General features: G+C 44.8%; 1 protein-coding gene across 2 annotated transcripts in view; it reads right to left on the bottom strand.

Moving 5' to 3' along the window:
* Positions 1 to 605: 605 nt before the first annotated feature.
* The window catches only part of LOC123729256 (uncharacterized), a 29,088-nt gene continuing 5,000 nt past the window's right edge, over positions 606 to 24,693 (bottom strand). For both annotated transcript variants that reach the window (XM_045703550.1, XM_045703549.1), the window contains exons 3-6: positions 12,320 to 12,439; positions 9,227 to 9,363; positions 2,849 to 2,916; positions 606 to 2,731 (exon numbers count right to left, since the gene is read on the bottom strand). In XM_045703550.1, coding sequence (XP_045559506.1) covers positions 2,679 to 2,731; positions 2,849 to 2,916; positions 9,227 to 9,363; positions 12,320 to 12,439 — 378 coding nt within the window. In that variant the 3' untranslated portion in view covers positions 606 to 2,678. The remainder of the gene's footprint in view (positions 2,732 to 2,848; positions 2,917 to 9,226; positions 9,364 to 12,319; positions 12,440 to 24,693) is intronic.

Below are 24,693 nucleotides of genomic sequence, written 5' to 3' on the forward strand. Positions count from 1 at the left end.
GTTATGAAAAGAGGTACTAGAGACGAGCAGGAATGGGGTTAGTATATGGGGAGGGGCAGATTAAGGGGATCTCATAGACTACGTCCCAAATGGCACACTATTCCCTTTGTGCACTACTGGTCAAAAATAGTGCACTGTATAGGGAATAGGGTGTCATTTGGAATGGAACCCTAGAGTTCATTCCGTTCTTCAAAACAATGTGTGATTACAATGTGTGACCACATTGTAATCTCAACTCTTTAGTGACATGCAATCTGCCAACCTTACCACAGTTTTATATTCCTCTCTCTGTTTCTTGCCATTCGTGCCATCGTTATACCTCCCTATTCTTCCCTCACTCCTGCTGAGACAGGTCTGGGAGAGGAAATGGCTGCATGATTGTAGTTAGAGAGAGTGGATTTCTTACTGTATGGTCTCAGTGTGTGTGTGTGTGTGTGTGTGTGTGTGTGTGTGTGTGTGTGTGTGTGTGTGTGTGTGTGTATATAAATAGCATCCATAATTCCCCTGAACGTCCACAGTGAAGGTCCATGCTCTGTGTGATATCAGTGACTCTGTCCAGAATCAGAAAGCAGTACTCCATATTCAAGAAGGCAAAAAAACAAGTCTTCTTATACAAAAACACATTTTAATTAAATACTGCAAAATTCTGAAAAAAATGAGGCAACTTTTTTTGTTCTCATTGTTTTAGTTACTATTGCATCTCAATAACCTTATTATCCACAGCATAAAAGCATTTTCAAAATTGCCATTGTTATCATTTACAGATAGCATTTCTGAAAAGTGATATTTTTTACTTCTCTTACCCAGTCTGTAACACACACACACACACACACACACACACACACACACACACACACACACACACACACACACACACACACACACACACACACACACACACACGATTCCCTTTCAAAATCCTATTTTCCCAAACCTAACCCCAAAACCCAACCTTAACCCCTAACCATAATCCTAACCCTCATTTTAACCTTAACCCTAAACCCCATAGAACTATACTCATGGGGACTAACAAAATGTCCCCAATTGGTCAAATTTCTGTTTGTTTACTATTCTTGTGGAGACTTCTGGTCCCCACAAGTACAGTTAAACCAACACACACACACCCTGCAGTAGTTTCACACAGACCCTTCTGCGCATTAACATTTGCTTCTGTGGAACAAGGTTGACTGAGGTTTTGGGTTAGGTTAGATTCAGATGTTGTGGTAAACCGTGTCTAATCTATTGTATGATTGAGTAGACCAGAATGCACTGTAGGTGTTGATAGTGCTGATGCAGCCTCTAGTCTTGGTACAAGTACCGGTAGGGCTTACAGGTGCATTTGGGACCACTAAAGTACTAGTAACAGGTTTGCTTGTACAGTACATTTTCTTACACTCCCTCACGCACGTACACAGATACACACAGTCCTATACACGTCAACAGAATACACCCTATAACATTCAGCAAACCCTGTTTCGACATTCCTACCGACGGCTTTCACAGGTTCCAGTGTTTTTATGGAAGCGTCTGTGTGAGCTTTGTGTAGGTGCTGTCTTCAAAACATTTCACAAACAAAAACACGCTCTTGGAATTGTTACATTGCTTTCCGACATTACACACTCCGTAGATTCTTCAGTATGTTTCTCACCGACTGTCGCATGAACAAACAAACATTATTGATGAGGCTGTGAAAGCACTTTATCTGTTGACTAGTTGAGTTAAAAGTCGAGTTAAAAGAGAATCTTCATGCTTCTCTGCGTTAAAGAGAGTCTTCAGTCTTCTCTGTACACTGGTGGCAGGTGGCTACCCTACAAGTTTCTCCAACAACATGACTGCTGGGAGAGCTGAATGCCACCCTACTGTATGATATGTAAAGGACCATTTCCTGTGAGGTCACTTCCTCTTTAACGGAGCGTTGTTGATTGATGGCTGGATGTAGCTGAGGCAACATGCTGGATGTGTCACGATGTGTGTGATGGTCAGGACCTCCAAACACATTTCCCTAACTGTCCTGATGAGAGAACAAAACAAATGTTGGGGGAGGATATCTTCTGCACTGTTGAACCAATGTAGTAAATTTGGAGGAGGAGTTAAGATTGTTAACGTCCAAAAGTGGAAGTCGCGTCACAGGCTCTCTTTCCATTTCCCCTGAAAACCGGATGCAATCGTTTTCCTCCGACCCTACAGAGGGTGCTCCTGTCTCCTTAGGCCTGCTTTCTGATTGGACAAAATACCCTTATCTTTTGACTGAGCTGAGCAGAGAAGATTGCTTTCTGATTATAATATAACAGCGATGATTATTGAAAGGGCAAAAACTGAAAAACAAGAACCTGTCCAATCGGTTTCTTGTCTCAAATGATTTTTTGACTTCTCTGATGAAGAGGAGTCATCTTTATCCTGTTCGGCCCTTATGCCACCTGAGTTTGTCTGACCCTGCCTCGCTCTTCTCACCAACTGATTCCCCGTGTTCCATCTCCGCCCCCTTTCCTTCAACCGCCCAATCAGATGCTGCCGTATTTCCTCACAGCCAATCAAGAGCTGTTTCAGATGACTGACAGAGTGGGCAGGGCCTGCTGGGTTTACAGCGCCCCCCCTCAGAATAAAATGTCCAATAGCAGCACAGGTAGGCACATGCACATCCAGAAAGCACTCAGGGGGAGGGGGGGATTGGACGAGATTTAGGTTTTGTTGTTTTGAGTGACGGGCACTTGAACACCTTTCTGCCCGGTTGCTATGGACACAAGAAATGGCAGAGGAGACGAGTCTGAATACTTTTTGAAAAATGGACTGTACAAAGTGCATAAACCGTTTCAGGCATGTAAGTCAGACATTCAGAACTGTAACTCACCCAATCTGTACTTCTCTTTGGCCTCGGCCCGCTCCTTGGCATCAAAGTACCAGACAGTGATGGCATAGCTGTAACACACAGATCTGATCAGACTGACAACAGAGATTCTCAGCTCAGGAGGAAGTACAGACCAATTCAGTACAGTATAGTACAGTACAGAGTAGGAGAGGGTTGTGCTATACAGCGCATTCGGAAAGTATTCAAACACCTTGACTTTTTCCACATTTTGTTACGTTATAGCCTTTTCTCTTATGGATTAAATTAAAAAAATTCCCTCATCAATCTACACACAATACCCCATAAAGACGAAGCGAAAACAGTTTTTTGCAAATGTATAAAAAAAGTTACATAAGTTATCAGACCCTATGCTATAAGACTCGAAATTGAGTCCAGGTGCTTCCTGTTTCCATTGATCATCCTTGAGATGTTTCTACAACTTGATTGGAGTCCACCTGTGGTAAATTCAATTGATTGGACATGATTTGGAAAGGCACACACCTGTTTATATAAGGTCCCACAGTTGACAGTGCACGTCAGATCAAAAACCAAGTCATGAGGTTGAAGGAATTGTCCGCAGAGCTCCGAGACAGGATTGTGTCGAGGCATAGATCTGGGGAAGGGACCAAAACATTTCTGCTGCATTGATGGTCCCCAAGAACACAGTGGCCTCCATCATTCTTAAATGGAAGAAGTTTGGAACCACCAAGACTCTTCCTAGAGCTGGCCGCCCGACCAAACTGAGCAATCGGGGGAAAAGGGCCTTGGTCAGGGAGGTGACCAAGAACCCGATGGTTATGCTGACAGAGCTCCAGAGTTTCTCTGTGGAGATAGGAGAACCTTCCAGAAGGATAACCATCTCCGCAGCACTCCACCTGCCAGGCCTTTATGGTAGAGTGTCCAGACGGAAGCCACTCCTCAGTAAAAGGCACGACAGTCTGCTTGGAGTTTGCAAAAAGGCACCTAAAGGACTCTCACACCATGAGAAACAAGATTCTCTGGTCTGATAAAACCAACATTGAACTCTTTGGCCTGAATGCCAAGAGTCACATCGGGAGGAAGCCTGGCACCATCTCTATGATGAAGCATGGTGGTGGCAGCATCATGCTGTGGGGATGTTTTTCAGCATCAGGGACTGGGAGACTATTCAGGATCAAGGGAAAGATGAATTGAGCAAAGTACAAAGAGATCCTTGATGGAAACCTGCTCCAGAACACTCAGGATCTCAGGCTGGGGGTGAAGTTCACCTTCCAACAGGACAACGATTCTAAGCACACAGCCAAGACAACGCAGGAGTGGCTTTCAGGACAAGTCTCTGAATGTCCTTGAGTGGCCCAGCCAGAGCCCAGACTTCAACCCGATCGAACATCTCTGGCGAGACCTGAAAATAGCTGTGCTGTGACGCTCCCCATCCAACCTGACACAGCTTGAGAGGATCTGCAGAGAAGAATGGGAGAAACTCCTCAAATACTGGCGTGCCGAGCTTGTAGCGTCATACCAAAGAAGACTTGAGGCTGTAATCGCTGCAAAATGGGCTTCAACAAAGTACTGAGTAAAGGGTCTGAATACTTATGCAAATGTGATTTCAGTTTAATAAATTAGCAAACATTTCTAAAAAAACTGTTTTTGCTTCGTCATTATGGGGTATTGTGTGTAGATTGATGAGGGAAAAAAAGTATTTAATCTATTTTAGAATAAGGCTGTAATGCAACAGAATGTGGAAAAAGTCAAAGGGTCTGAATACTTTCCAAATGCACAGTATACTGTATTGGCAGTGGAGGGTTAAGTCAGAGCTGGTTTTGGACAGTGGAGGGTTAAGTGAGGGTTCTTGCCTCTCCTGTGAGGCTTCTCAGTGGGGTTGTGTTGTTTATTCCTGTCTCTCTCCCTCAAGCCCGAGAGCTGCAATTGAACCGACGACTGCCCCCCTACCTCCCTCCCTCCCTCCACCCCTGAACCCAATCCCAGTCAGGAAATACGTTCTTCCTGTCCTGAGCCCCACCTCACCCCTCAGCTGTCAGACAGAGAGGAGAGTAGGAGAGGACTAACTAATGAACTAGAATCAAGCCAATGACGTGTCACATTTTTGTGGTGTTCTTCTGACTAATGCGTTCCAGGATTCAGCACGTAGATGAAAACAATCTTGTGCAAGATCACAACATCACGCAGGAATAAGCTTTGTCTGAGTTCATACTTCTCTTAACAGTGAGAGTGGATATATAAACTGTTAAAGTGATACTTTGGGATTTTGGCAATGAAGCCCTTTATCTACTTCTCCAGAGGCAGATGAACTCGCAGAAACCATTTGTATGTCTCTGCGTGCAGTTTGAAGGAAGTTGCTAACTAGCGTTAGCGCACGCTAGTAGATACCATAGACTGCCAGTCATTACGCTAACGCTAAGTAGCGTTGAGTCGCAAAACTACCTCCAACTTCCTTCATGCTGGATACCGAGACATAAAAATGGTATCCATGAGTTCATCTGACAAATCCAAAGTATCCCTTTAATAGAGCAGGTAAACGTTTCCCCAACAACATTAGGAGCCTTTAGTGAACATATACTGTACTGTGTGTGAAGGAAGTAAAGTGGGTTAGAGGTTGTAAGGGCTCAGCAGAGAGAAGAAGTGTGGGGGTGGTGAGTGGATGTGGTTATGTTCAAACCATGTGGCACAATTCCAAATGAAATGTATTTGTCACATGCGCCGAATACAACAGGTGTAGGCATTACAGTGAAATGCTCACTAACAAGCCCTTAACCAACAATGCAGTTAAAACAAATAAGTGTTCAGTAAAAAAATAGATAAGTAAAAAATGTAAAAAACTAATAGTTAAAGAGCAGCAGTAAAATAACAGTAGCGAGGCTATAAAGAGGGAGTACCGGTACAGAGTCAATGTGCGGGGGCACCGGTTAGTTGAGGTAATATGTACATGTAGGTAGAGTTAAAGCGACTATGCATAGATAATAACCAGAGTAGCAGCAGCAGCGTAAAAGAGGGGGGGGGGGGGATGCAAATAGTCTGGGTAGCCATTTGATTAGCTGTTCAGGAGTCTTATGCCTTGGGGGTGGAAGCTGTTAAGAAGCCTTTTGTACCTAGACTCCTGTACCGCTTGCCATGCGGTAGCAGAGAGAAACAGTCTATGACTAGGGTGGCTGGAGTATTTGACAATTTTTAGGGCCTTCATCTGAAGGGAGATCCTGGATGGCAGGAAGCTTGGCTTCCCGGTGATGTACTGGGCCGTACGCACTACCCTCTGTAGTGCCAGATGGTCGGAGGCCAAGCAGTTGACATACCAGGCAGTGATGCAACCAGTCAGGATGCTCTTGATGGTGCAGCTGTATAACTTTTTGAGGCTCTGAGGACCCATGCCAAATCTTTTCAGTCTCCTGAAGGGGAATAGGCTTTGTCATGCCCTCTTCACGACTGTCTTGGTGTGTTTGGACCATGATTGTTTTTTAATGTAATTTTTTCGTTAGGGGTGATATGATAGTTTGTTGGTGATGTGGACACCAAGGAACTTGAAGCTCTCAACCTGCTCCACTACAGCCCTGTCAATGAGAATGGGGGCGTGCTCGGTCCTCCTTTTCCTGTAGTCCACAGTCATCTCCTTTGTCTTGATCACATTGAGGGAGAGGTAGTTATTATGGTTCCACGTGGCCAGGTCTCTGACCTGTCTCATCTTTGTCGGTGATCAGGCCTACCACTGTTGTGTCGCTGGCAAACTTAATGATGATGTTGGAGTTGTGCCTGGTCATGCAGTCATGGGTGAACAGGGAGTACAAGAGGGGACTGAGCACGCACCCCTGAGGGGCCCCCGTGTTGAGGATCAGCATGGTAGATGTGTTGTTACCTACCCTTACCACCTGGGGGTGGCCCGTCATGAAGTCCAGGATCCAGTTGCAGAGGGAGGTGTTTAGTCCCAGGGCCCTTAGCTTAGTGATGAGCTTTGAGGGCACTATGGTGTTGAACGCTGAGCTGTAGTCAATGAATAGCATTCTCACATAGGTGTTCCTTTTGTCCAGGTGGGAAAGGGCAGTGTGGAGTGCAATAGAGATTGCATCATCTGTGGATCTGTTGGGGCGGTATGCAAATTGGAGTGGGTCTAGGGTTTCTGGGATAATGGTGTTGATGTGAGCCATCACCAGCCTTTCAATGCACTTCATGGCTACAGACGTGAGTGCTACGGGTAAGTAGTCATTTAGGCAGGTTACCTTAGTGTTCTTGGGCACAGGGACTATGGTGGTCTGTTTGAAACATGTTGGTATTACAGACTCAGTCAGGGACAGGTTGAAAATGTCAGTGAAGACACTTGCCAGTTGGTCAGCACATGCTCGGAGTACATGTCCTGGTAATTCATCTGAATGTTGGCCTTACTCACATCGGCCACGGAGAGCGTGATCACACAGTCATCCGGAACAGCTAATGCTCTCATGCATGCTTCAGTGTTGCTTGCCTCGAAGCAAGCATAGAATTCATTTAGCTCGTCTGGTAGGCTCGTGTCACTGGGCAGCTTGGGCTGTGCTTCCCTTTGTGGGCTGTAATAGTTTGTAAGCCCCATCACATCCAACGAGCGTGTTGCCTGTAATCCACGACTTCCGGTTGGGGTATGTACCTACGGTCACTGTGGGGACAACGTCATCAATGCACTTATGGATGAAGCCAGTGACTGATGTGGTGTACTTCTCAATGCCATCGGAAGAATCCCGTAACATATTTGTCTGTGCTAGCAAAACAGTCCTGTAGCTTAGCATCTGCGTCATCTGACCACATCTTTGACCTCTTTAAGTCCCCGGCCACTAGAAGCGCCGCCTCTGGATGAGCGTTTCCTGTTTGCTTATGGCCTTATACAGCTCATTGAGTGTGGACTTACTGCCAGCATCGGTTTGTGGTGGTAAATAGACAGCTATGTGGTCTACAGCTTATCATGAGATTCTCTACCTCAGGTGGCCAAAACCTCGAGACTTCCTTAATATTAAATTTTGTGCACCAGCTGTTACAAATATACATAGACCGCCACCCCTCGTCTCACCGGAGGCAGCTGTTCTATCTTGCCGATTCAGCGTAAACCCTGCCAGCTGTATTTTATCCATGACATCAATCAGCCAAGACGACTCGGTGAAACATAAGATATTACAGTTTTTAATGTCCCGTTGGAAGGATACCCATGATCGTAGCTCGTCTATTTTGTTATCCAATGATTGTATGTTGGCAAATAGGACTGATGGCAGATTACCAACTCGCCACTATGTAGCCCTATATACAGTACCAATGGGACATGTGTATGTGTGTGTGTTTGTGTGTGTGTGATTGAATACAGTGCGTCTCAGTGAGCATGCAGTGACTATGTAAGCGTACATACTGTATCACCTATCTGACCCGGTGTGAGTCTATGTCAGTGTGTGTGTGTGTGTGTGTGTGTGTGTGTGTGTGTGTGTTGGGAGAGGCCATACGGAACGCCTTGTGCCCAGACTGATGACGAATGTCACGTAGCTGAGAGTCGAGTGGATAGGTTCAGTCAGTCATCCTGATATGCCCTTCGGAACTGAACTAGCTAATTTATGCTGGCAACAACAGCAGCAGTATGGTGCTAGTTCAAACTTGTAAATGAAAGAGATATTTATTTCGATTGGCGAGGGAGATATAACTTGTCGTGTTGGTCACCATCTGAATGTCACCGTGACAAGCCAATTAGCTAATGTGACGACAGGCAGGTGCAAATGACCATTGCAACGGTGTTGTATCGAGGTGCTATGTAGTTGCTTCCCACTCGGCAGCTGTACCACATGGTCGCTGGAGGGAGTTCATGTAGCCAATTTGTTCCATCCAACTTGATTTTACTTAGAGTAGAATAGCAGCCTACACAAGAAGAACTTGTAATACTGCATTGGTAGTAATCATCTGGATGTCACCATGATACAGTCTAACGCTACTGCTCAACGGGGAGAGTGTGTGTCGCATGCTGGCAACACAACAACACAAAGGCGCACAATGTCCTTTGCTCCCGCTCGACGAGCACTGCTGTCTGGCAGTGAGGAGAGGGAAGTAGCTAAATAGCGTAGCCAATATCAGGCCAGGATGACAGGTAAAGCATGGTTTTCACCGAAAATGTACAACTACGGCATTAACGTCTACAAAAAAAGGATTCTGAACACTCTCCCAAGTCAGAACTTCGGCAGACAGGTTTCGAATTCTCACTGAACTTTCTAGCCACAAGCATAAATTAGCTGGCTGGGAAGGGCTCATCAGGACGACTGACTGAAACAAATCCGTTCGTCTCCACTCGACTCTCAGCTGCGTGACATACGTCATCAATTTGGGCACCAAGCGTGTCCGTATATAGCCTTTCTTGTGTGCGTGGCTGCATGTGTGGTCACAGTGGTTACTCACCGTGTAGCGTAGGCTGGCTTAACCTCGTGTGGGTTCCTGCGGTCGGACCAGAAGATAAGCAGACGGTCAAACAGCGGTTCTATGTTGGCCACCACACTCTTCCCCTCTGGATAGATCTGCAGCAGACCTCCTTGAACCTGACCCCCCACACACACATAGGTTTCCTGTTAGATGCAGAGTGTCTTATCCATAGCCTTGAGGTTAGAGAGGCAGGACAATCTGGTGGGACTGTAAAGTACAGTATATCAGATGTAATTTTTTTTCACCTCTATTTAACCAGGTAGGCCAGTTGAGAACAAGTTCTCACTTACAACTGTGACCTGGCCAAGATAAAGCAAAGCAGTGCGACAAAAACAACACAGAGTTACACATGGGATAAACAAACGTACAGTCAATAACACAATAGAAAAAAATCTATATACAGTGTGTGCAAATGTAGTAAGATTAGGGAGGTAAGGCAATAAAAAGGCCATAGAGGCAAAATAATTACAATTTAGCATTAACACTGAAGTGATAGATGTGCAGATGATGATGTGCAAGTAGAGATACTGCGGTGCAAAAGAGAAAAAATAAATAACAATATGTGGATGAGGTAGTTGGGTGGCCTTACAGATGAGCTGTGTACAGGTGCAATGATCGGTAAGCTGCTCTGACAGCTGATGCTTAAAGTTAGTGAGGGAGATATAAGTCTCCAGCTTCAGTGATTCTCGCAATTCGTTCCAGTCATTTGCAACAGAATACTGGAAGGAGAGGCGGCCAAAGGAGGAGTTGGCTTTGGGGATGACCAGTGAAATATACCTGCTGGAGTGCGTACTACGGGTGGGTGTTGCTATGGTGACCAGTAAGCTGAGATAAGGCGGGGCTTTACCTAGGAAAGACTTATAGATGACCTGGAGCCAGTGGGTTTGGCGACGAATATGAAGAGTGCCAGCCAACGAGAGCATACAGGTCACAGTGGTGAGTAGTATATGAGGCTTTGGTGACAAAACGGATGGCACTGTAATAGACTACATAACTATCTAATTTGCTGAGTAGAGTGTTGGAGGCTATTTTGTAAATGACATCGCTGAAGTCAAGGATTGGTAGGATAGTCAGTTTTACGAGGGTATGTTTAGCAGCATAAGTGAAGGAGGCTTTATTGCGAAATAGGAAGCCGATTCTAGATTTAATTTTGGATTAGAGATTCTTAATGTGAGTCTGGAAGGAGGGTTTACAGTATAACCAGACACCTAGGTATTTGTAGTTGTCCACATATTCTAAGTTAGAACTGTCCAGAGTAGTGATGCTAGTCAGGTGGGCGAGTGCAAGCAGCAAATCGGTTGAAGAGCATGCATTTAGTTTAACTTGCATTTAAGAGCAGTTGGAGGCCACGGAAGGAGTGTTGTATGGCATTGAAGCTCGTCTGGAGGTTTGTTAACACAGTGTCCAAAGAAGGGCCAGAAGTATACAGAACGGTGTCATCTGCGTAGAGGTGGATCAGAGAATCACCAGCAGCAAGAGCGACATCATTGATATATACAGAGAAAAGAGTCAGGCCGAGAATTGAACCCTGTGGCACCCCCATTGAGACTGCCAGAGGTCCGGACAACAGGCCCTCCGATTTGACAGTAGTTGTTGAACCAGGCGAGGCAGTCATTTGAGAAACCAAGGCTGTTGAGTCTGGCAATAAGAATGCGGTGATTGACAGAGTCAAAAGCCTCGGCCAGGTCGATGAAGACGGCTGCACAGTACTGTCTTTTATCGATGGCGGTTATGATATCGTTTAGCACCTTGAGCGTGGCTGAGGTGCACCCATGACCAGTTCGGAAACCAGATTGCATAGCGGAGAAGGTATGGTGAGATTCGAAATGGTCGGGGATCTGTTTGTTAACTTGGCTTTCGAAGACTTTAGAAAGGCAGGGCAGGGTAGATATTGGGTCTAGAGTGTCTCCCGCTTTGAATACGTGGATGACCGCGGCAGCTTTCCAATCTTTAGGGATCTCATAATTTTAGAAAGAGAGGGTCCAAATTGTCTAGCCCAGCTGATTTGTAGGGGTCCAGATTTTGCAGCTCTTTCAGAACATCAGCTATCTGGATTTGGGTGAAGGGGGGGGGGGGGGGCTTGGGCAAGTTGCTGTGGAGGGTGCAGAGCTGTTGGCCGGGGTAGGGGTAACCAGGTGGAAAGCATGGCCAGCCGTAGAAAAATGCTTATTTCAATTAGCGATTATCGTAGATTTATCGGTGGTGACAGTGTATCCTATCCTCAGTGCAGTGGGCAGCTGGGAGGAGGTGCTCTTATTCTCCATGGACTTTACAGTGTCCCAAAACTTTTGGGAATTTGTGCTACAGGATGCAAATTTCTGTTTGAAAAAGCTAGCCTTTGCTTTCCTAACTGACTGTGTATATTGGATCCTAACTTCCCTTAAAAGTTGCATATTGCGGGGGCTATTTGATGCTAATGCAGTACGCCACAGGATGTTTTTGTGCTGGTCAAGGGCAGTCAAGTCTGGAGTGAACCAAGGGCTATATCTGTTCTTAGTTGTACATTTTTTTGAATGAGGCATGCTTATTTAAGATGGTGAGGAAAGCACTTTTTAAAGAATAACCAGGCATCCTCTACTGATGGGATGAGGTCTTTATCCTTTCAGGATACCCGGGTCAGGTCAATTAGAAAGGCCTGCTCGCTGAACTATTTGAGGGAGCGTTTGACATTGATGAGGGGTGGTCGTTTGACCGCGAGCCCATAACGGATGCAGGCAATGAGGCAGTGATTGCTGAGATCCTGGTTGAAGACAGCAGATGTGTATTTAGAGGGCAGGTTGGTCAGGATGACATCTATGAGGGTGCCCGAGTTTATGGATTTAGGGTTGTACCTGGTAGGTTCCTAGATAATTTGTGTAAGATTGAGTGCTTCTTGCTTCGATTGCAGGACGGCCGGGGTGTTAAGCATATGCCAGTTTAGGTCACCTAACAGTACAAAGTTTGAAGATAAATGGGGGGCAATCAATTCACATATGGTGTCCAGGGCACAGCTGGGGGCTGAGGGGGTCTATAACAATCAGCAACAGTGAGAGACTTATTTCTGGATGTACGAGACTCAATTTTCCATTATACCTTGACATCCCAGTTCTTGTTGAGATAGTAAATGCAGGTGATGCAGCGGCCGTCACCGTTAGGGTTGTCCACGTGACGGATGTACCCCGTGCCGTTACCTGGGTAACAGGCCACCATAGCCTGAGGAGAGAAGGCAGGAATGTTTAACAGTCGGTTACAGTAAGAACACACACCTCTCAAGACTGCCCTTAAAAAGAGTGACTACCACAAAAACAAAACAAAAAAACGAATCCCCTTAAACTGCATCGATGTGAGTCAGAAACATTTATTCTAGTGTCAAAATTGACTACAAATTGTAAATATGATCATTTTGGTCATAAGGTCAGTCTCGTCTAAAATGGTGTTTGGGACCTCCACCTACTTCGCTTTTCTTTATTGAATGGGGCTCCCCCCCCCTGCCAGCCACTATGGTTTGTATGCCCTGCCGAAGGACCCTATATCATGCAGAATAGGTGGTTGGATTTCGTTGGTCCCCAGTGGCGGTGAGTATACTGGTAGCCAGACAGACTGCTGGTTATGTATATTTTGATAATCATTATCACCATCCAGGCTGCATCTCAACCAGCCATGATTGGAAGTCCCATAGATTTGTAGTTTTGCATGATGTCTACTTTGATGCTAATTAGCATTTTCGAATCTGAGAGTAAATAGAGCTGAATATATTGATAAAAGTCCCCTTGTCCGAGAGATTTACATGGTTATCAGAACGTCACGCCAGGGTAAGCCTACACAAAACATTGCCTTTTATTTTAATTGTTTCTAAAATCTCCTATTGCAAAAAATGAATGGTGGAAAAACTATTGGAACCATTTCCCTGTTTGATCTCTAGGTTTAATGGGTATTATGACTCATACTGTGGTACTTTATGGTGTATGTTGGTGGTGGCAAGGAAGAAAGAAACACCCACATCAAACCACACCCCCAAGCAAACTCACGTTTGGCTTCTGTCATGGCCACAAGCATTTCTTGAGGAGCAAGCTAAAAAACTAGGCCAAATCAGAAGGTGCAGTTCCCCTTTAAGACACCAGACTGGGTGTGAAGCACGCACACCCAGTCTGCGCTGTGAAACGAAATGCTGTACCTTTAAGCCACGATGGCCGGGTATGGCAGCCATGTTGCCACCTCCATTCCACTGAACCTGTACCATATCAGTGGGCGGAACCCTTTACCCACCAATCAGGTAAGAGACTTTAGGCGGTGAGCAGTGGCAGTGGTATGGCTCTGCTGTGTATACGGTTACTTAACCCCTTCACTGGTGTTCGTAGGGATGAAATTCCACTCCATGGGGAACCATATAGGTTACTGTACTCACTCACAGTCCCGTGGTTCTGTAGAGACAGTCAACGTTCCAGTGATTTCTCTGTGACTTAAAACACTGTTGTGTAGGCCGGCTACAATTCTACATTACAGGTCACACATTACTATAAACCCTGACTGTTCTAAGAACTTTATCACGGAGAAGGAAATGGGCTATCGTCTTCACAAGACGGTACTCCAAAACTCTTAACTAGCTGGTCCTGTGGAGGACAGGACAGTGAGCATGTAGCTACTCAGCTAATGTTCCAACCGCATCTGTACTGGACTGGAAACAGTCCTTTGAGTATTAGTAGAGTAACAATGGCCTCTGGCTGGCATTTCCCCCTGCTAGGCAAGGCTGTGTTAAAGCACATCATGTCCATGTGCTTCTCTAGGGATGTGTGTGTCTGAATGGGCTTGGGAGTACACATTCCTCCGCTGCACGCAACTCTGTGAAAAGCTCACAGACACTAACGCCACGTATCACACAGGCTGCATTTACACAGGCAGCCCAATTCTGATTATTTTTTTCTCACTAATCAGATCATCTCTGATTAGATCTGATGTGATTGGCGAAAAGACTCATTAGCGGGAAAAAAGATCAGAATTGGGCTGCCTGTGTAAACTTAGCCATATTAGCACATCATGTCCAAATCCTTGTTCAATACTAATCCTAATAATAATACTGCGTAACAAAGGCTCTGATCCAACACCAAGGGGTGGTTTCCCAGACACAGATTATTTTACCTTTATTTAATTAGGCAAGTCAGTTAAGAACAAATTCTTATTTACAATGACAGCCTAGGAACACTGGGTTAACTGCCTAGTTCAGGGGCAGAACAACAGATTTTTACCTTGTCAGCTTGGGGATTCGATCTAGTAACCTTCCGGTTACTGGCCCAATGCTCTAACCACTAGGCTACCTGACGCCGGTTCTACATACACAGATTAACACTAGTCCTGGCCTAAAAAGCATTTTCAAAAGATTCTCTTTTGAACTTGCTTTTTAGTCCAGGACTAGTGTTAATCTGTGTCCGTAGAACTGGCCCCAAGTCAAGTCTTAGTCAGCTCTACAGAAACACACCAAGGTCAGAATACGGCGGATCTGTAGATACGTCTGCCACACCTACATTTATTCCATTTCCGCCCAAAACGAATAGCAGGTGAATAGCACGCTATCCTCACGCTTAAAAGTCAGAATATGCACAGAGAAGTGCATAAACATTTATTTACATCACGGTCCCCTAGCCTTTGTATCTCTGCTGGGGAGGTTGTTTGGGTCAGGTTGTGTGTGTGTGTGTGTGTGTAGGAATGTGAGCCATCAGGGTCCCGGTGACGTGGTGTTCTGACCGGGCACTGATACTTTATCACGATACAGGTCAGAACTCATCAGACCCTGGAGAGTCTAGGACACCTCATCCCCTCACCGACTCTAAAACAACAACCTTTTCTCCCTTCGTTTTACTCTGAACTTTCTCTCTTCCTCTCTTCCTTTGTTTTCTCTCTCACCTAGTCTTCCCTTCTCCTCTTAATAATGATATCTTCTTCTTTCCTCTCGGTCTTAACCTTCCCTCTCCTCTGTTCCTCCATAGTTCCTTTCTCTCTCTTCCCCTCTCCCAGCCCATCACCGAGTACTAGGGGGAGGAGTAAACACTGGGGAAGAGCGGTGGACTGCGTTCCTCTTTCACTCCAGCTAGGCTCGCTTACACAAGTATTGGCTCAGTTATCAGCAAACAATGAGGCGCGAGCAGGGAGAGAACATAGTGTCATTCAGTGTCACCCCTTGAAGTGGCAAGCCCAGAAGCTTCAATACAAAGTGACGACAAAGTCCTTCACTTTCAAATCCACACAATCCATTACAGTGTCGGTCAGCCGTTTGCATACTGACCGGTGAAAAGCAGCTGTGTCAAACACACACCTCAATAATCAGATCCGACATAGAGAACAGTCACAGGAAACCAAAATGACACGCAAATATGCCAATCTGTAGTCAAACCATGAAATCTGGCTCAGTCTCATTATGGAAGAGTGATACAGGCCAAAGTACAAGTGTTCCCTTCTGTCTGTGTGACTCTCTGGCCAGCCTGCCGGCCGCCATTGTCTCGCCTCATTACCGCGCGACGCTCACATGCTGTGGGAGTTCATTAACCTCTGACCCCAGCCCGCTGATCTCTACCCTCCAACAAGTCCTGCACGCACGCACACGCACACACACACACACACACACACACACACACACACACACACACACACACACACACACACACACAAGCTCATCTGAAGGCCCTCCAGGAGTCAGAGGACCGACACATGACCGTAATCCAGTGATTTACTGTACTGGGACTGTTGAACGTGGCTACATAACTCAACTGATAACATTGTTGCGTATAACACACAGGACATGGGCTGTAAGTAAGACTTGATTAAGGATTTGGCAAGTGAACATATACAGTATAATCAGTACAGTAAAAACACTCAGAATAGGGCAGGTTGCTCAAATCTTATGTATTGTGTTTTGACAGATGGGTGTGTGGGGGGGGGGGGGTTCGAGGCTCACAGTTAGTCAACGGTGTTCACGCCAGGGTCAGGGTGACCCCCTTAGTGGGCCATGCTGCTTCTGGGAAATGCGACGTCCTCAGCACCATGGGTGGTGGTGTTGCATTCTGGGAAAGAAATGGCCTTACTAAGGCATTTGCGTTGCGTCTGACTTCCGCTGTGGCAGAGCTCTTTATCTGGGATTGAGATGAAAAATCCCAACGTCTCCATTCACTCTGCTCTGTTGCTAAGCAATCAGTGTCAGGGCACAGAGAAACGCTGGTAAACATTTATATGTTGTGAAGCGCGGCCAGCGGGCTTCCAGAATGTTTTAGTCGCTAATAGTCACATCCTCTAACCTCGCGTCCTCTAACCTCACTCATTAACCTTACAAAAATGTCAACGGAACAAAAAGGGAAAAGCACTATAGAGGTAGATATACAGCCAATAGATGTTTGATGCTTGCACTGACCCCACTGTATGTATTAGTGTCTAATCTTTTACAAGTCGTCTTTCTTGGCATGAGAGCATGTGCAACTGTCGCAGTCTTGATGACCCTACTTAACCACAATTAACATGTACCGTGCCACAGCACGGCCCTAGCCTGGAGGATATACACGTGGACGCACACACACAGCTGATAAAAGTTATTGTACACCAGCGCACACATAGACATGAGACAGTCCAAACCAGAGCTAGTTCAGTTCTAAACCAGTAGTCAACCAGAACTGTGAGAGTCAGTCAAACCGGCATACGAATGTCACAAACGCCGTCACCAACAACGGCATCCCAGTCACTTGACTCTCCTGTTGCTCCCAGCCTCGAGTCAGTCGAACAGCGTGACCCGACGTGTCGCGATCATATCAGCCTTCTTCAATCTCTCTGCACTTCCTTGCCAATCTAATGGGCACCACTGGCACCAGCATTAATGCCCTAATAGCGTTGCCTCCTGTCTCAGCCCGCATGCCTGCCTGCCAAGATGAAGGCCAGAGAGAGAGAGAGAGAGAAAGAGAACAGGCTGTTCCTGGAAAGGAAAATAAAAGGGCTGAGCACGCAGGCATAGCATACTGCCAGCAGATAAGAAGCATGGAGGACAGAAGCAGGAGGGGGGCAGGGCTGAACAAATACAGGGCCTGATGCTGACGAGACAGACACACAGACAGACAGGAGAGAGCATCAGGGTAGTGCTACGCTAACTAGGTAGCACTGGGATAGGTTGGTGTATTCTGGGCTGGGATGGGCTGGGGATTTGCCAGGCTGAGCTTAGCTGAAGTGGGCATGTGTGAGTTATACTGGACTGGAATGAGGTGAGCTGTGCTGGCAAATTCTGCGTCGATCAGACAGTGATAAATGTTAGACTGAGGTGAACTCTGTGTGCTCAGCTGGCTTGTGTATTTCCTGATGAGTCAGTAAGGCTGAGCTAAGGACAGACGGAGCCTCTTCGGGTTCTATGGCTCTCTGTGGACTAGAGGTCGGCCGATTATGATTTTTCAACGCTGATGCCGATTATTGGAGGGCCGAAAAAGCCGATGCCGATTAATCGGCCGTTTTTGTTTTGTTTTTTGTAATAATGACAATTACAACAATACTGAATGAACACTTATTTTAACTTAATATAATACATCAATAAAATCAATTTAGCCTCAAATAAATAATGAAACATGTTCAATTTGGTTTAAATAATGCAAAAACAAAAGTGTTAGAGAAGAAAGTAAAAGTGCAATATGTGCCATGTAAGAAAGCTAACGTTTAAGTTCCTTGCTCAGAACATGAGAACATATGAAAGCTGGTGGTTCCTTTTAACATGAGTCTTCAATATTCCCAGGTAAGAAGTTTTAGGTTGTAGTTATTATAGGAATATCTCTCTCTATACCATTTGTATTTCACATACCTTTGACTAATGGATGTTCTTATAGGCACTTTAGTATTGCCAGTGTAACAGTATAGCTTCCGTCCCTCTCCTCGCTCCTACCTGGGCTCGAACCAGGAACACATCGACAACAGCCACCCTAAAAGCAGCGTTACCCATGCAGAGCAAGGGGAACAACTACTCCAAGTCTCAGAGCAAGTGACGTTTGAAACGCTATTAGCACACACCCCGCTAACTAGCTAGCCATTTCACATCAGTTACACCAGCCTAATCTTGGGAGTTGATAGGCTTGAAGTCATAAACAGCGCAATGCTTGAAGCACAGCGAAGAGCTGCTGGCAAAACGCACGAAAGTGCTGTATGAATGAATGCTTACGAGCCTGCTGCTGCCTACCACCACTCAGTCAGACTGCTCTATCAAATCATAGACTTAATTATAATAAACACACAGAAATACGAGCCTTAGGTCATTAATATGGTCGAATCCGGGAAACTATCTCGAAAACAAAACATTTTTCCTTTCAGTGAAATACGGAACCGTTCCGTATTTTATCTAACGGGTGGCATCCCTAAGTCTAAATATTCCTGTTACATTGCACAACCTTCAATGTTATGTCATCATTACGTAAAATTCTGGCAAATTAGTTCGGAACGAGCCAGGCGGCCCAAACTGTTGCATATACCCTGACTCTGCGTGCAATGAATGCAAGAGAAGTGACACAATTTCACCTTGTTAATATTTCCTGCTAACCTGGATTTCTTTTAGCTAAATATGCAGGTTTAAAAATATATACTTCTGTGTATTGATTTTAAGAAAGGCATTGATGTTTATGGTTAGGTACAGTCGTGCAACGATAGTGCTTTTTCCGCAAATGCGCTTTTGTTAAATCATCCCCCGTTTGGCGAAGTCGGCTGTCTTTGTTAGGAAGAAATAGTCTTCACAGTTCGTAACGAGCCAGGCGGCCCAAACTGCTGCATATACCCTGACTCTGTTGCAAGAGAAGTGACACACTTTCCCTAGTTAAAAGAAATTCATGTTAGCAGGCAATATAAACTAAATATGCAGGTTTAAAAATATATACACTTGTATATTGATTTTAAGAAAGGCATTGATGTTTATGGTTAGGTACACGTTGGAGCAACAGGCTAGATAAACTAGTAATATCATCAACCATGTGTAGTTATGTGTAGCTAGTGATTATGATTTATTGTTTTTTATAAGATAAGTTTAATGCTAGCAACTTACCTTGGCTTCTTACTGCATTCGTATAACAGGCAGGCTCCTCGTGGAGTGCAATGTAAAGCAGGTGGTTAGAGCGTTGGACTAGTTAACCGTAAGGTTGCAAGATTGAATCCCCGAGCTGACAAGGTAAAAATCTGTCGTTCTGCCCCTGAACAAGGCAGTTAACCCACCGTTCCTAGGCCGTCATTGAAAATAAGAATGTGTTCTTAACTGACTTGCCTAGTTAAATAAAGGTGTAAAAAATAAAAATAAAAATCGGCCAAATCGGCATCCAAAAATACCGATTAATCCGATTAATCGGCCGACCTCTACTGTGGACCTACTGTAAGCCGTCTGTCTCGAGCCTGAATAACCAGCTGAGCTGACATTGACATGTTGATGAAGTAATGCACCATGCCTGTCTGAATTATTGGAAGAAAATAGGAAAAAATAGGAGTGCATTGTTACAGGTTTATTTCTAGTGATAGAAACTATTGGATATTCAACCATTAAATCAAATTATATTTCCATCTTTCTCCTCACCTCTCTAATCTTCGTTTCCATACTAAAAATCAACTCTCTCACTTTCCCTCCACTGCGGCTGAGTGTATACTTGTTAATATGTCAAGTAGAAAACAACTGATCAGCCTTGATGAGTCATGCCTGGTGATGGACCCCCTCCCATCTTGCGTGAGTCACACTAACCACAGGCTTGAGGGTGTGTGTGTGTGTGTGTGTAAGCGCGCTTCCCCCACTAACATGGCAAAGCAGTCATTTACACTATGTACACTCTCAATTTAATTCGAGATCGGAACGCAAACAAACACAATCTAAAATGCACCGGCATTCACACACACATTCAAACACCATTCAAACACACACAATGTGAAACCCAAGATGGAATGCATTTGGCCAGTGCTCTCTGTATGTGAGAATCACTTGAAAAAAAGGTGGGTGGGTTAATGTTTAGCATAGGACACCGAACCAGATTCCCGGACTGCCCTCAGAGTCCGTATGAGTCATCAACCCCTGCTGTGCAAAGCTCCAAAACAAGATGAGATCACATGAACCAGGCCCATCCAAAGCCTACTCTCCCTGGAGAAACAACAAGCACTAAAATCTCTTAGGAGGCCACCCAGAGAAAAGTAAATACTCTTTAAAACTATTTTGCATTCAAGTGCAATGGTTACATTATCCTTCTGCCTTCTGTAAACTGAATGGGTTAGGACAGAAAGTGAAAGCAGTGTGATCCTCTCAGTACCTTAAAGCCTAGATGAAGCTCTCATCATTTGGTTTTAGATCTCTCTTTGTCTTAGCAGCTAGCATGGTACTGCACCGTGTGTTCGCAAGGCAAAACGCTAGTTGCAAGCATCTCCCTGGCTGATCCTGTGTGCAGCGGCGCGGCTGGCTCTCTGGGAGGGGCATCTGAGGGCACGCTGCACCAGACACTCATTATGATACGGCTGCCGCATCACGCTCCATCTATCTCTCCTCTCATCTCACGCTTTCGATAAGCACATCCGTCTCGCCCTAACACATCTCCCTCTTCCTCTTCATCTACTACTACTACTCTCTCTATCCATCCCTCTCTCCGCCGCTCTTTCTCTCTGCCTCTTTTCTGGTGATATACCGGCGCTGCTGCGTTGCGCTTGGATGCAGCTCGAGCTGGTGTGTGTTTGTCGAGCGCACATTGGGTTGAGCTCTAGCTGGTGCCATTGGTGGCATTATTCTGGGCACACACACACACACACTGCAGTGCTATGCTCTGTATGGCCCCGTTACCAAGGAAACAGAGGGGAAATAGTTTGGCAGACAAGCTAGAGAGGGGCTGATAAGACGCAGGAGAAAGGGAGTGGGAGAGAGGACAGAAAGAGAGAAGGGGGGAGAGGGAACAATGAGAAAGAAGGACAAGGGAATGAATATACAACAATAGAGAGAAACCATAGTGGGGGACATAGTACTTACTGAACCATATAGACAGTAGGCTATTACAGATTGGCGCTACGTACAGATCGACATAGGAAAAGGAAAGCAAGTTTCAGATTGGGGAAAGGGGGTAAATGTGTATATATTTTGTTGTGATAAAAAAAAATATATAAATAAAAAAAGTATTAAAGCTACAATATGTAACTGTTTGGGAGACCCGACTAAATTCACATTGAAATGTGAGTTATAGATCTGTCATTCTCACTGAAAGCAGGTCTAAGAAGCGGTAGATATGTTCTATGTGCGCTATTTCTATGCTTCTCAAGTTTAATTTGGCTTTTTTTTTTTACTTTTGGTTTTGTGCACCAGCTGAAAATACAATATTTTGGGTTATTGAAAAGATATTCACAGCGGATTAGATGGTCCAATGATGCTCCACACTATAAATTGCTTGTTTTGTCACAAACTGAAAATAGGAAAACAATTTCTGCATATTACACCTTATTTTTTCGTCTTCTATGCACTACCGTTCAAAAGTTCGGGGTCACATAGAAATGTACTTGTTTTTGAAAGAAAAGCACATTTTTTGTCCATTAAAATAACATCAAATTGATCAGAAATACAGTGCAGACATTGTTAATGTTGTAAATGAGCATTGTAGCTGGAAACAGCTGATTTTTTATGGAACATCTACATAGGCGCACAGAGGCCCATTATCAGCAACCATCACTCCTGTGTTCCAATGGCACGTTGTGTTAGCTAATCCAAGTTTATCATTTTAAAAGGATAATTGATTAGAAAATCCTTTGCAATTATGTTAGCACAGCTGAAAACTGTTGTTCTGATTAAAGAAGCAATAAAACTGTCCTTCTTTAGACTAGTTGAGTATCTGGAGCATCAGCATTTGTGGGTTCGATTACAGGTTCAAAATGTCCAGAAACAAAGACCTTTCTTCTGAAACCTGTCAGTATATTCTTGTTCTGAGAAATGTAGGCTATTCCATGCGAGAAATTGCCAAGAAACTGAAGATCTCGTACAACGCTGTGTACTACTCCCTTCACAGAACAGCACAAACTGGCTCTAACCAGAATAGAAAGAGGAGTGGGAGGCCCCGGTGCACAACTGCGCAAGAGGACAAGTACATTTGTGTCTAGTTTGAGAAACAGACGCCTCACAAGTCCTCAACTGGTAGCTTCATGAAATAGTACCCGCAAAACACCAGTCTCAACGTCAACAGTGAAGAGGCGACTCCGGGATGCTGGCCTTCTAGGCAAAGAAAAAGTAACATCTCAGACTGGCCAATAAAAATAAAAGATTAATATGGGCAAAAGAACAGACATTGGACAGAGGAACTCTGCCTAGAAGGCCAGCATCCCGGAGTCTACTTTGGAAAAATGACTTGTGTCATGCACAATAATTGTTTACAGACAGATTATTTCATCTATCATTCACTGTATCACAATTTCAGTGGGTCAGAAGTTTACATACACTAAGCTTTAAACAGCTTGGAAAATTCCAGAAAATTATGTCATGGCTTTAGAAGCTTCTGATAGGCTAATTGACATCATTTGAGTCAATTGGAGGTGTACCTATGGATGTATTTCAAGGCCTACCTTCAAACTCAGTGCCTCTGCTTGACATCATGGGAAAATCAAAAGAAATCAGCCAAGACCTCAGAAAAGAATTGTAGACCTCCACAAGTCTGGTTCATACTTGGGAGAAATGTCCAAACGCCTGAAGGTACCATGTTCATCTGTACAAACAATATAGTACGCAAGTATAAACACCATGGGACCACGCAGCCGTCATACCGCTCAGGAAGAAGACACGTTCTGTCTCCTAGAGATGAACGTACTTTGGTGCGAAAAGGGCAAAGCAATCCCAGAACAACAGCAAAGGACCTTGTGAAGATGCTGGAGGAAACAGGTACAAATGTAACTATATCCACAGTAAAACAAGTCCTATATCAACATAACCTGAAAGGCCGCTGAGCAAGGAAAAAGCCACTGCTCCAAAACCGCCATAAAAAAGCCAGACTACGGTTTGCAACTGCACATTGCGACAAAGATCGTACTTTTTGGAGAAATGTCCTCTGGTCTGATGAAACAGAAATTGAACTGGTTGGCCATAATGACCATCGTTATGTTTGGAAGAAAAAGGGGGAGGCTTGCAAGCCGAAGAACACCATCCCAACCCTGAAGCACGGTGGCAGCATTATGTTCTTGGGGTTCCATGCTGCAGGAGGGACTGGTGCACTTCACAAAATAGATGGCTCATGAGGAAGGAAAATTATGTGGATATATTGAAGCAACATCTCAAGACTTCAGTCAGGAAGTTAAATGGGTCTTCCATATGGACAATGACCCCAAGCAAACTTCCAAAGTTGTGGCAAAATGGCTTAAGGACAACAAAGTCAAGGTAATGGAGTGGACATCACAAAGCCCTGACCTCAATCCTATAGAACATTTGTGGGCAGAACTGAAAAAGCGTGTGCGAGCAAGAAGGCCTACAAGCCTGACTCAGTTACACCAGCTTTGTCAGGAGGAATGGGCCAAAATTCACCCAACTTATTGTGGGAAGCTTGTGGAAGGCTAAACGAAATGTTTGACCCAAGTTAAACAATTTAAAGGCAATGCTACCAAATACTAATTGAGTGTATGTAAACTTCTGACCCACTGGGAATGTGCTGAAAGAAATAAAAGCTGAAAGAAATAATTCTCTACTATTATTCTGACATTTCACATTCTTAAAATAAAAGTGGTGATCCTAACTGACCTAAGACAGGGAATTTTTACTAGGATTAAATGTCAGGAATTGTGAAAAGCTGAGTTTAAATGTATTTGACTAAGGTGTATGTAAACTTCCGACTTCAACTGTATATTAGAGAGAATAGAACTGCTGGTACAATGACCTTGTAATTTAGCAGCACGCCTCCTTCCCTTTCTGTTCCTCAGTCTAACCTTTGCCTCACGCACTTCCACCCCCTCAATTGATTCCTTGATCTATGACTCATTCCTACTGTTCGATCAACTTCCACCACACTATTTAACACCCAGCAAGGACATTCTTTCCATTCAAGATGGCACAGTATGCCAAAGCTAGATTAGAGGAGTTGGGTATGGAACATATAGGTAGCAACATTGGCTTGAGACTCAACTAACCCATTTACCATCAGCTGCCTGCCTGCCACACTTATGGAGCAGAGCAAGCGTAACATTTGACCTAGAAGCATAATAGTCAGTTCCATGACAGAGGAGCAAAGGGCTGATGTCTGGGAGAGTGACATCTCTGATAAAACACATGGTGTCTGGGTATTACACAAAGTGCATCACTGTGGGAGTAAGGTGTGCCTCTTTACTTCTCCGACTGGGTCACCTCACAGCTATGGTTTGATTATGTTGTGTGCACGCGAGCGCACACACACGCACTGGGGTGAAATTGACTGCAGCCCAGGTGAGGTGTAGATCCCAAACGTATTCTGACAGCTCCTACCCACTGAACACTGGTACTGCTGCTACCCGTCACA

The sequence above is a fragment of the Salmo salar genome, chromosome ssa20 (genome assembly GCF_905237065.1).
Source record: "Salmo salar chromosome ssa20, Ssal_v3.1, whole genome shotgun sequence".
In the NCBI taxonomy this organism is placed as follows: Eukaryota; Metazoa; Chordata; class Actinopteri; order Salmoniformes; family Salmonidae; genus Salmo; species Salmo salar.